At 44.8% G+C, this 12,080-nt stretch overlaps 1 protein-coding gene across 1 annotated transcript in view; it reads left to right on the top strand.

Annotated features, from left to right (window-relative positions):
- Positions 1-905: 905 nt before the first annotated feature.
- The window catches only part of LOC128332815 (IgGFc-binding protein-like), a 34,523-nt gene continuing 23,348 nt past the window's right edge, over positions 906-12,080 (top strand). Inside the window, exons 1-6 of the mRNA XM_053267576.1 lie at positions 906-999; positions 4,265-4,605; positions 7,114-7,687; positions 7,880-8,481; positions 9,699-10,266; positions 10,661-11,361. Coding sequence (XP_053123551.1) covers positions 906-999; positions 4,265-4,605; positions 7,114-7,687; positions 7,880-8,481; positions 9,699-10,266; positions 10,661-11,361 — 2,880 coding nt within the window. The remainder of the gene's footprint in view (positions 1,000-4,264; positions 4,606-7,113; positions 7,688-7,879; positions 8,482-9,698; positions 10,267-10,660; positions 11,362-12,080) is intronic.

Here is a 12,080-nt window from a genome sequence, read left to right as displayed (position 1 = left end):
TGCTCAAAACCTCCTGATGATTTCACCCAGCAGTCTCATATAGATGTTAAAAAGCATCGGAGATTCGATAGAGCCCTGCGGGGCACCATACAATAGCTCTCATTTCAGAGAGCAGCTATCTCCAAGAGACACCATCTGAAATCTACCAGAGAGATAAACTGAGCCACTGCAAAGCAGTACCTCCTATTCCCAAATCCTCCAAACGATCCAGAAGGATACCACGGTCGATGGTATTGAAAGTCACAGAGAGATCCAAAAGACCCAACAGTGTCACACGCCCTCCATCCATTCTTTGGTAGTGATCATCCACCAGGCCGACCAAGGTTGTCTCCATCCCATTAAAGGGATTTAAATGCCATTTAAAGGGATCCAAATGCCCTTTCTCTGCATGATTGCACATGCCCCCTTGAAGATCATGACCAATGGCTGCCACCCTGCAGACATTCTGACTCCTTGCCCACAGTCTGGCAGCTACAAAGCTTGCTGGGATGTGGCCTCAGTGGACCAGGAAGAGGGAGGGGCTCCCCTGCCCTGGAACCAGAGGTTTCCAGGCTATGGTTGGACAAACCTCTGTGATGCAATTCACAGTTACAAAAATCAACCTCAAGTTTGCCGTTATGTGCAAATGTGGCCATTTATATACTTGCCCTTTCCTAAATAGTCATCATTGTTTCTTCTTCATTATTTCAGGCACTTGTGTGGAAAGTTCCCCTGGGAAGGAATTTGTCACAGCCTTCCTACATAACAGCTGGAATACCCAACCTAATCCTAGACTTGAGTTGCTTATCACTGGGTATCATCCTACAACTACTGTCACAGTGACTGTGAACAAGCCTAAGTACCAGAAAAGAATTTCTGTCAATGAGAGACAGACCGTGTCAGTCAAGCTCTCAACTGCCATAGAGATGACAGAGAGCAACATCTTTGAGGGAACTGTGTGGATCCAAGCTGACAAAGACATCTCTGTCTTTGCCAGCAATTCCAAGCGAGCCTCAACTGGTGCCACTGCGGTGTACCCAGTCCACCAGTTGGGCACATTATATTATGTGGTAACTCCAGTTGGAGATTGGGCAAACACTTTCAAGGAATTTGCAGTTGTAGCCTCTGAGGTTCCCACTAAGGTTGACATTCTCCTGAAAGGGCCTGTGAGATTCAAAGGGCAAATTTACCATGCGGGGAGCAAGCTTGTTGCTAACCTCAAGGCCTTCCAGACAATCCAGCTGCAAAGCTCAACTGATTTGTCTGGCACTAAGGTTGAGTCAGACAAGCCTGTGGCTGTCTTGAGTGGGCACAGCTGTGCTTGGAAACTTACCAACTGTGACCATGTTGTTGAACAACTCCTGCCCGTTTCCAGCTGGGGTACTACCTTCATAGTACCTTCTCTACCCTTTCAAAGTAGATTTGACAGTGTGTATGTCATTGCTTCTCAAGACACTTCAATCAAATACCGGTCTGGGAACACACAACTTTCTCGTAATGTGGTGGCTGAACAAATTATCCAGTTAGACGCACAGAGCAGTCAGCCACTTTACATCTCTGCTGATGCTGGAATCCAGGTTCTTTTCTTCTTTGCTGGTACCACAAAAGGAAGTGAATCCTATGACCCCTTCCTCATCAATATCCCAGCCTTGACAAGTTATTGTGCATCATATCACATGGATGGAATAGCCCAGTTTAATAATTATGCTATCATCATAGCCAAAACCTCAGAATCCAGTGGGATAACTTTAGAGAAGAAAGCCATTGGAAACATCCAGTGGAGGCCAATCACTGGCACAGAATATTCTTGGGCTGAACACAGCCTGGGCAACAGAGCTAGTGCGCTCTCCTTTGAGCATCCCAGAACGCAGTTTGGACTCTTCATCCTTGGAGTCTCACAAAGGGATGGCTATGGCTCAGTAGCCCTTTGCTCCAAAAGTAAGTATCCTCATTCTATAACATCTTGTCTTTCTTGCAGGGAGTGTTTAAGGGAGCCATAATATAAAACACATTGCAAAATAGATGTAAAGGTCTCAAATTATGGAGAATTCGTTCCCTCTGCAGCTTTCCGAGATCTATTCTGAATCTGCAGCCAGAACAATTCAGACTCCTAATAGTACACATACAGTTTGAGAAAGAAAATATCTTCAGATTTTTACAGCACTATTGTAGCACTAGTCATCTGGGAGCCTGAGCAAATGTCACATACGTCTTGACAATCACTTGACAATGGTTGTGTGTCTGTGTGTCCATACGAGCTGGTTCTTACGATCAAGCAATTGTACTTATCAGTGGTGGAGCCAAGGAACAGAGGCATGGGTTCTGCCCCATCCCCGGTGGCCCTGCTGTGCGTGCACTGCACACACCAGTGACGACCCTTGCGTGTGACATCACATGCACATGGGTGTGGCTCGATCACTGGAGGGCCCATGCAAGCCCTCTGGTCTCTGGAGCATATTCCCAGCCAGCATTTGCTGTCTGGGTGCATTTATTTCCTCTCCTCTCCCTCCAGCAAGGGAGAGGAAGGGAAATAAATGTACCCAGCCAGACAACACTGGCTGGGAATGGACTTTGGAGGACTCATGCGGCCCTTCTATGGCTTGTGGCTGGGTTCTTTGAACTCATCTGCTCAATGGCGGCCCCGCCCCTGGTACTTATGCTGCTGAATGCAGGGCAGCAGAAGGAGGAGGAAGTGCACATGCTCCTAATTCCTGATCATCTGTGTACTGAAAAAGACTGGGGTGAGATTGTATGCCAGGGTTCAGTTGTGGTTGCTTGGTGTGGAGAACTGACATTCACCACCCCTACTTCAAATTAAGACTGCCAGTGTTGGTTGCCCATGCTATGCATGGCAACTGATGGCAATCCTTGCACATGATGTTCTGTGCTGTGCACCCTTCTCTGCTGCACAGATCCCAATCACAGCATACAGCCCTGCCTTTCCAAGGGGTTTTGTTTGCTGAAAGGTTTTCTGTTTTTTGTTTAACTCCTGAGCTGTACTTGGAGTGTTCATCCTCTTAACACCTCAACGGCTGAACCAATTTCTAGTGAGGGTTCAGTTCTGTCAGCTGGAGCCAGAGTGCTGCTGCTAGTCATTTATTTGGGCTGAGCACAAAGTTTTTCCTTTATTCAGTTCTGTTTGTTTTTAGACTAAATCAGCATACAGTTTTTTCTCTGTTTTTTGTAAATCCAAGTGTCAGATTTTCTTGGTAGAGAATTTGGATTGCCTGGGTGCAGAATTTGCTTTATTTTTTTTAAGAGCAGGTTCCTGAAATCCCTGCAGGACCCTCTTCAGTAGTTATGAAATGCATTCATTGAATGTTTGGAAGGCAAAATGGGACCATGCTGGCTAGCCACAATTACCATAGCCTCAGCTGTGAAACTTTTTGTAGCTCCAGTCTTGCAAAGAGGTACACAACTTTGTTACTGGGATGTCTTCCCACACCCGCTGTAGTCATTTTTAACTTTCAAGAAAAGAGAACCAACTTTTGGAAAGCTTCCCTACCTGATCACTTGCAGACAATTCCTACCCATCACAGGCAACCAGGCTGGTGACTAGGGATGTGCACGGAACCGGATCTCCGATGCTTGTGTGTGTGTCGGGGGGGTAGCTTTAAAGACCGGGGAGGGTGCTCTTACCACCACCCCCACACCACGTTCCCCCCACTGGTGCAGTGCTTTAAAATGGTCCCTCAGGGTGGCAGCATGCCTCCTTGCCGCCCTGGTTCATGGCGGACCAGAAGTACCCGGAAGTGCCCAGTGCACATGCATGCACACAATGTGCTTGAGCTCAATGTGCATGTGAACATGACATGCACATGAACACTGGACACTTTCAGTCTGCCATGCACTGGGGCGGCAAGGATGTACTCTGCAGCCCCAAGGGACAATTTTAAAGCACAGCACCAGTGGGGAAAATGGGGGTTGGGGGCTAAGTGCTCTCTCCCCGGTCCTTAAAGCTATCCTCCCCTTCAAACTGGCCAAACCACTGGACTTTCGAACTGGTCCAGAGGTCCGTAAAAGGGCCTTCAAACTGGTTTGTGCACATCCCTACTGGTGACTATTCACAAGCTTGCTTTAATTTGATATCCATCTCTCTGTTGACCATTAGTATGTACCTTAAACAATTATCCAAAGCCAGCATTGATTTTGCAGCCAGATTGTCAAGTATTTGTACTTTCAAAGGACGAAATGCTACCAAGAGGCATCCTCCAGGAGTTTCTGACTGCTCTTGTTCTTGTATTGACACGGAAATGTTCCTATGTTCCTAAATGTCCCATTCTAGGTGAACCAGTATCCTTATGTGAATCAACCAAGTGCAGGAAGAATGAGAAGTGTGAGATCATAAGCGGTCAACCGGTGTGTGTTTCAGTGTCTGAATCCACCTGCTGGGCTCAAGGAGACCCTCATTATCACACCTTCGATGGGAAGAACTTTGACTTCATGGGCACCTGCACCTACACCATTGCCAAGACTTGCACTCTAAAACAGACTCTTCCTTCCTTCAGCATTGAGGCCAAGAATGATAACAGGGGCAATACCCATGTTTCTTACACTGGTTTTGTGACAGTCAGAGTCTATAACATCATCATCACTGTGGTCAGAAGTGAGATCGGACTTGTGAGGGTAAGACCAATGTGCTTCTCTCTCCCTCAGTTCCCCAAGCATCCAATTTTCCTCTTTCCTGAGAGTGGTGTCATCTGAATCTACACCACGTCTTCTCTCGCTGAATGTATTCTAAGGTGCACAACTCAGCATTTCCAAATTCCTTTCATCTTTGATTTCATGCAGAGAACCATCACTCTCAGATTCCTTTGATAAGAGCAGATGATGTTGTGTTTTGATTTTATTTAGTTTTGTTTTTGAATTTTTATAGCTTGCTCTCTACAACATGCCCCAAAACTGGCACACAATCTGATGAAAACAGCATAATACAAAAAATATTACTCGCAGAAATAGCAGGAACTAAACAGACACAGGAGTATATACATTTATTTTATTTATTATTATTGATTTAATTTATTTATTTACCGCCTGACTCCAAAAGCTCTAGGCAGTTCACACAAATAAACAAAAGAAAAACAAAAGAAAACAAACTGTTACAAACAGCAATTTAATAATTTAAAACATTCAGTGATTTCTTAAAGCCTGGCTGGAAAAAAATGTGTCTTAAGGGCTCTTTTGAAGACTGGCAAAGATGTTAGACCACAAATGTCTAAAAGGAGCGCATTGAATTCCACAGCTAAGGAGCAACCACAGAGAAGGCCCATGCCTGTATAGTATACTAATATAGTATATAAATGCCTGTGTCTGTATAGTATATAAATCAGCAAGAGAAAACCCATCATTCAGGGACAACAAATAAGCCCAACTAATAACACACCTCAACTAAATGGGGTGTTTTCCTCTCTAGTTTATGAAAGTCCAGCTTGGAAGAGACAACCTTTCTTAGGAAGCATACTGCAAAGTCGGGCAGAACTGAAACTTCAGTTTAGGTTACACGTACAACCTTAGAAACTTAGACACACAATGCCTAACATTTCTGGGATGCTCAAAATAGGAGAGAACAGAAGGGTGGAAAATTAGTCAAAAGCACAGCTGTCCCCCTTGAAGTGGGTTTAATTTGGTGAAAGCACTTCATCACACCAGCATTGAACTGGTATGTCTAGACTCCAATATGAAGGTGAATTTGGGCATTGCCACTGAATTAAAAACATCTATGAAACTGGAAGAGAAAGCATTTTGATAGCACTAGTGAAGTTTCTCAGGGAAGATCTGCATATTCATTTTTAATGACACAATCAGTTCTGACACCTGCCAGCCAGAAGAAAAAGCACAAGGTTGCTACAAGAACAACTGTGTTTCAGAAAGGGAGGAAACCCCATCCCAGTTCTGACACTGACAGTTGGCCTGCTTCAAGTATGGCCACTTCCAGGCATGGAGGTATTTTCTCAAAACTGCCAGCAGCCCCAAGGAACGAACTACAGCAATGGCAGCAGCTGAATTCATTGGCCCAGAGGTTCTCTGGCCAATTGACCCTTGGTATGCCTGCCAGCCAAAAGAAAAGGAGTGAAGGAGCTTCCAAAATTGTTTACATGGGCCATTTTCTCACAACCATGTTAATCCCAGTAAAATGGGCTGGAAGGACATTAATATGATTGTGTGAACCCATGCACGGCAGCAATCCCAGTGAAGTTCCACAGAGTGGAGCAAGATATTTTATCTATCTATCTATCTATCTATCTATTAGATTTATATACCGCCCTTTCAAAATGGGAAGGATCAATCTAGGATCAGCTCTGGGATAATAATCCCCTCAGATGCCCTGACTAGGATTCACTGATCACAAGAACCCATGCCTCTCAACAATCTTGATTACCTTCACATGCTGTGCCCTCACCTGCACTTACACCATAGACTCCCGTGCCCAGAGTGGATCGTGCCAACAGATGCTCTAGTCTCTCTCACATGTTCCGTGGCCAAAGAGCAGAACACCTTCACCCTGCCTGGCAACACAACACATCACATCATCCAAATCTGCCCTATCACCCACACTCCCACCCCTTCACATTACAGCACAACATGCCACAGCCAGAAGCACTACACCCCACTGACAGATGCTGGCAGGGAGACTTAGATGCAACTGGTCCCACTGTGAGACCAATGCCGGGGGATGCTGCTTGCCCACTTGGAGAGATGGAGGGATCAGTGTTTATGCTGGTATGACATGTGAGCAGGGAAAGATGGGATGGGAAGGGTTGCACACGTTGCTCCTGGACACAAGGGTGCTCTTGGTCTGAAGGGGCTTCCCTTTTGTGGTTCTGACCAGATCAAGTTGGGCCAAAGCCCCCTTCGAAAATTGCACTAGGGGTAGTGCAAATCACTGCAGCAAGCTGACAGCAAAAGTAATCATCTGACAGGTGCCTCCACTGATCCTGTTAAGCTCCAGAGCCAGAAAAGTGGTAATGTGAATGTGGCTGTATTTAAACCTAATGTAGAAAACAAGTCTATGGAGTCAATAAATAATTAAATGAATGTTGTTACTTTTTTAGCTGTAGGCCATTACAAACATCCCTCCTCTAAATAGAATACCATTCTCCTTATTCTTTGGGCTGTGTTTAACTTCTCTTGCAGGTGAATAACCAGCAGTCTCAGCTGCCCATCTCCCTGCATGAGGGGAAACTGAAGGTCTACCAGAGTGGGAGCTCTGTCCTTATTGAGACTGACTTCTCACTGAGAGTCTCCTATGACTGGAACAGCTACCTGGTGGTGAAGATCTCCAGCAGCTTTTCAGAGAGCATCTGTGGCCTTTGTGGCAACTTCAACGGAGACCCAAATGATGACTTTAGCAAGCCTGATGGGAACTTGGCCCCCAGTCCTGTGGAGTTTGGGAGAAGCTGGAAGGTGGAGGATGGTGACAAGTTCTGCTGGGATGACTGCAAAGGGGAATGCAAAAGCTGCCCACCTGAGAAAGCCAAGAAGTATAAAGCTGAGCCATTCTGCGGCTGGATCAGCAAAAGGGGAAGTGGCCCATTCAGCCAGTGCCACTCTGTTATTGACCCCAAGGTCTTTCTGGACAATTGTGTCTATGACCTTTGCTTGAATGATGGCTTCAAGATCTTTTTGTGTAATGCATTGAAGAATTATGCAGATACCTGCAAGAGAAAGGGAGTTGCTGTCTCCAACTGGAGGACACCAACTGGTTGTCGTGAGTATCCTTGTATGCTGAAGCAAAGGGTGGGTGTGTTTAGACATGGCAAACATATTTTCCCTTACTCATAGGTGTTCGTTCAGATGTGGTGATAATTAAACTATGTGGTCAGGGTACTTCATCTTTTGCAGTTTAGCTTCTGCAAGTCATTTAAGTCTAGCATCGCTAACTCTCTGATATCTTTGACAGCTTTATTCTGCCCTGAGAACAGCCAGTACAAGGCTTGTGGATCTCCATGTCCTGCCACCTGCAATGACCAAGTTGGTCCCAAGAACTGTTCCTCATTGCCTTGTGTGGAGACCTGCCAGTGCAATGAGGGATTTGTGCTGGATGCTGGGAAATGCATCCCCAAGATGTCCTGTGGGTGTGCCTTTGAGGGAAACCTCTTCTCCCCTGGTGAGCAGTTCTGGGGAGATGACACATGCACAAAAAAATGTATCTGCGACCCAAAGACAAGAAAAGTGACCTGCCAAACAGCAAGCTGCCTGCCTGGGGAGAAATGCCAGGTGCAGGATGGCATCCAGAACTGCTACCCTACTGGCTATGGCAAAGGCTCCTCATCAGGAGACCCACATTACATTAGTTTCGATGGGCAGAAGTTTGATTTCATGGGCACCTGTATATATCAGTTCAGTGGGCTGTGTGAGAAGAGAAACATTCTGAAGGATTTTCTGGTGCTGGTCCAAAATGACCATCGAGGCAGCCAGTCCGTGTCTTTCACTCGGGCTGTGGAGATCAATGCTTATAGTACAGCAATTGTGATTAGCAGAGAATACCCTGGAAAAGTCATGGTGAGTTTATGAGCTGTTGTTTGCTCTATCTATGATGACTTCAATCAGTTATGTTAATTGTTCTTTACAATTGTTCTTTACTTCATTTCAGCATTCTGTCAGGAGGTTGACAAATTCACTTGATCGTTGAACAAACATGTTCAATTTTAATTTTTTCCTGTCTATAACAAGTAAAGCAAAAATAAATTCACTACATAAACACCACACATTATTTATTTATTTATTTATTTGAAGCATTTAATAGACCGCCCACTCCAAAGACTCCGGGCGGTGTACAATGGCACGTAAATAAGGTAACATTAAAAATTACAATCAAAAATTACATCAAAAATTGCAAAATAAAATATTTAATGGAAAGGAAATAAAGTAAACTACAGGGCGCGCCGTGGCTACTCATGATTGCAAAAAGCAGGTTTGCAGGAGCGCTCGCTCTGCAAACCTGCTTTTTGCCAGGGGTTCTCAAGCAGGTTAGCCACTCCAGAACCACCGGGCTCGGCTGAGAGCCCGGTGGTTCTGATGACCAACAAAAATCGGGCTAGCCTCTGCTAGCCCGATTTTTGTGGGTCGTGAGAATAGCCCCTTTATCTCACAACTTATTGCTTCATAACTGATCCCATAACTCAGTATTGCAGTTAAATTACTTTTCCTCTAGAACTGAGACAATGTCCATGGCAAAACAGTTATTCTAACAAGACATTTGCACATTGCTTCCCCCCCATTCCTCATGGATCGTGTCCACTAAAAATGTAAATTGTTTGCCTTGTTTCATGTCCCTTCTTCAAACAAATCATTTTTATCACTATGGTTATTATACAAATTGTTTTTCCCCCTTCAGGCCAGTGGTTTTTTAAAAAGACTATTGTGTTCCTTTCTTATTTTGAAATACATAGATTTTGGTCTAGAGAATAATAAATACAACTAAGGGCATTCTTAGGATTCTGGAAAATCATTCAAGGTTTTGCATTAGTTAATTATTTGCTGGGTGGTGATGGTCTCTCTTATCAGTATTTTAGCAAAATATCCTGTGAACATTTTTTTACAACCCATAAAGAATGATCTGAGTTGTGTTTATCATTCACCTTTAAGCATAATAAAAACAATGAGCTGGAAACTTTCAAGATGATAATGTGTTTCCCTCTTGACTTGTGCTCTAGAGAAATAAGGCATTACAAAAAGGTTATTGAAATCCCCATTTCTTCATGTTCAATGGCTACTAGGTTAATGGCTTCCTGATCAACCTGCCATACAGGATCGGAAACAACAAAATTTCCATTTATAAGAGGGGACAAGAGGCAGTGGTCCAGACAAACTTCTTCCTGACTGTCACCTTTGACTGGCAAAGTCGAATGACCATGAAGGTACCCAACGCTTACGCTGGGGCCCTTTGTGGTCTTGGTGGGAACTTCAACGGCAAGAAAGAAGATGACATGGCCATGAGAGATAGCAGTTTGGCTCCAAATCCAACAGCCTTTGGCCAGAGCTGGAAACTGCGGGATGTACTAGGCTGCACAGAAGTTGACAAGGGAGGGTGCCCTGGCCTATCGGACCTTGAGAAAAGCCAACGGGGTCTCGGCAGGGAGTGCGGGCTCATCCTCAACAAGAGTGGCCCTTTCAGAGAGTGTCACAGCAAAGTTGATCCAGAGGGATACTTCCAAGACTGTGTGTACGATTACTGCTTCTTCAAAGGCCAGCAGACTGTGATCTGCCAGGTTATTGCCAGCTATGCAGCAGCCTGCCAGGCAGCTGGGGCGACCCTGCATGCCTGGAGATCCAACACCTTTTGCAGTAAGTACAAATATCTCAAGCAATTATTCTGGCTTACTTTTGTGCTGTAAATAGGGTGGGAGTACAAGTTAGAACAAATGCTGGCTATCAGCAAAGAACAGGCACAGAGGTATGCATTTAGTGGGACATGGAACCAGATGGGAGGAGAATACGAATTACCTTTTAGCCTGAAATAAGCTTTTACTACTACAGATATTTATATACCGCTCTTCAACCAAAGTTCTCAAAGCGCATTACATAGAAAAATAAACAATACATCAATAAGATGGCCCCCCAGCCCCCAAAGGGCTCCCAATCTAAAAAGAAACATAAGGCAGATGCCGGCAACAGCCACCGGAGCGATGCTGTGCTGGAGCTGGATAGGGCCAGTGGATCTCGCAATGCTAAATATAAGAGAATCACCTCTTTGAAAGCTACCTGTGCCATACATATAGCCGTCTCTGGCATGTAATACTACATTTTCTTCCCACTTATGTTTTCTCCCTTCATTGTTTCAAATTGACAGGTCTTCCCTGTGGTCAAAACAGCCACTATGAGCTCTGTGCTACAGACTGTGTCCGGAGCTGTGCCAGCATCTATATTCCGGTCCCTTGCACAGCAAAGTGCCAGGAAAGCTGTGTGTGTGATGAGAACTTTGTGCAGAGTGGGGATCAGTGTGTCCCCATGTCCCAATGTGGCTGCTACCATCAGGACCGCTACTACTTGGCTGGAGAGGCTTTCCACCCAACATGTCAGGAGCGCTGTGTGTGTCAGGGTGGTGGAGCTGTGCAGTGTGAAGCATTCACCTGTGGCCCCAATGAGGAGTGCAAGTTGTCCGATGGCATTCAGAAATGCTACCCCATCGGCAGCGCCACATGCTCTGTTTCTGGCAGCACTCACTATCTCTCATTCGATGGACTTCCCTTTGATTTCCATGGCACCTGCACATACACCCTGGCTAAGAGCAGCACAGGCAACAAGAACCTGATACCCTTTACTGTTAATGTGGAGAATGGAGCCTGGCGAGACGGGAAGGTCTCCGTTCCCAAGATGGTCTCTGTCCACGTCTATGGCATGACACTCACATTTCTGCGGGACAAGCAGGGGCAAGTGAAGGTGAGTCCATGCCACAAATTGGCAGCAATCTTTTGGCATTTCTTTATTCATAGAATCATTATCCTGGTTCTCACATTCTCCTGAAGGCCATGATGTAATAGCATAGTGGAAGGACCTCACAAGCTCTCCGTTCCATCAAAGGATAGCCTCCAGTGTGGATAAGATGTACTTCATGAGTGCTTGATCATGCTGTGACCTGGTTTGCATTATTCCTCCCCTTCTTTTCAAGAGGGGAACAATCATAATGTAAGCCAGTCGGCCTGCAATTTAACATGGCATTGTTGCCCTGAATCTGTGAATGGAGGTGGCATGCTTAAGAATTGCAAAAGATTGACATTCCTCTAATACTTTCAGTGCAGAGATCATACACATATATATATAACAATGGTAAAAATGCACCCAAACACCATCAACTTCAACAAAGGTAATACTAGAAATATATAGGCCCTGAAAAACAAACTAAAAATTTCAAGGGGGGGAAACAACTCCCCACCCCCAATTTCATTGCCAACCCAATATTAAAACATGTATACCTTTGGATATTTATGCATGCAACGTTGTATGATAAAGAAATGTATGAAAAATATTGTTTTAATCATTATTGAAATTAAGCTTACTTGGGATAGACCAATATTTCTTCCATTTCTGCATAATACTGAGATCTACATTCTCTTATGAAGCAGAAATAATTTTACTACAGTTTGCTCACCACTATTCAA

This window comes from Hemicordylus capensis, chromosome 7 (genome assembly GCF_027244095.1).
Source record: "Hemicordylus capensis ecotype Gifberg chromosome 7, rHemCap1.1.pri, whole genome shotgun sequence".
NCBI classification, from domain to species: domain Eukaryota; kingdom Metazoa; phylum Chordata; class Lepidosauria; order Squamata; family Cordylidae; genus Hemicordylus; species Hemicordylus capensis.
Note: the sequence above shows the minus strand (reverse complement) of the source record. Positions and strands in the feature narration are given on the sequence as shown.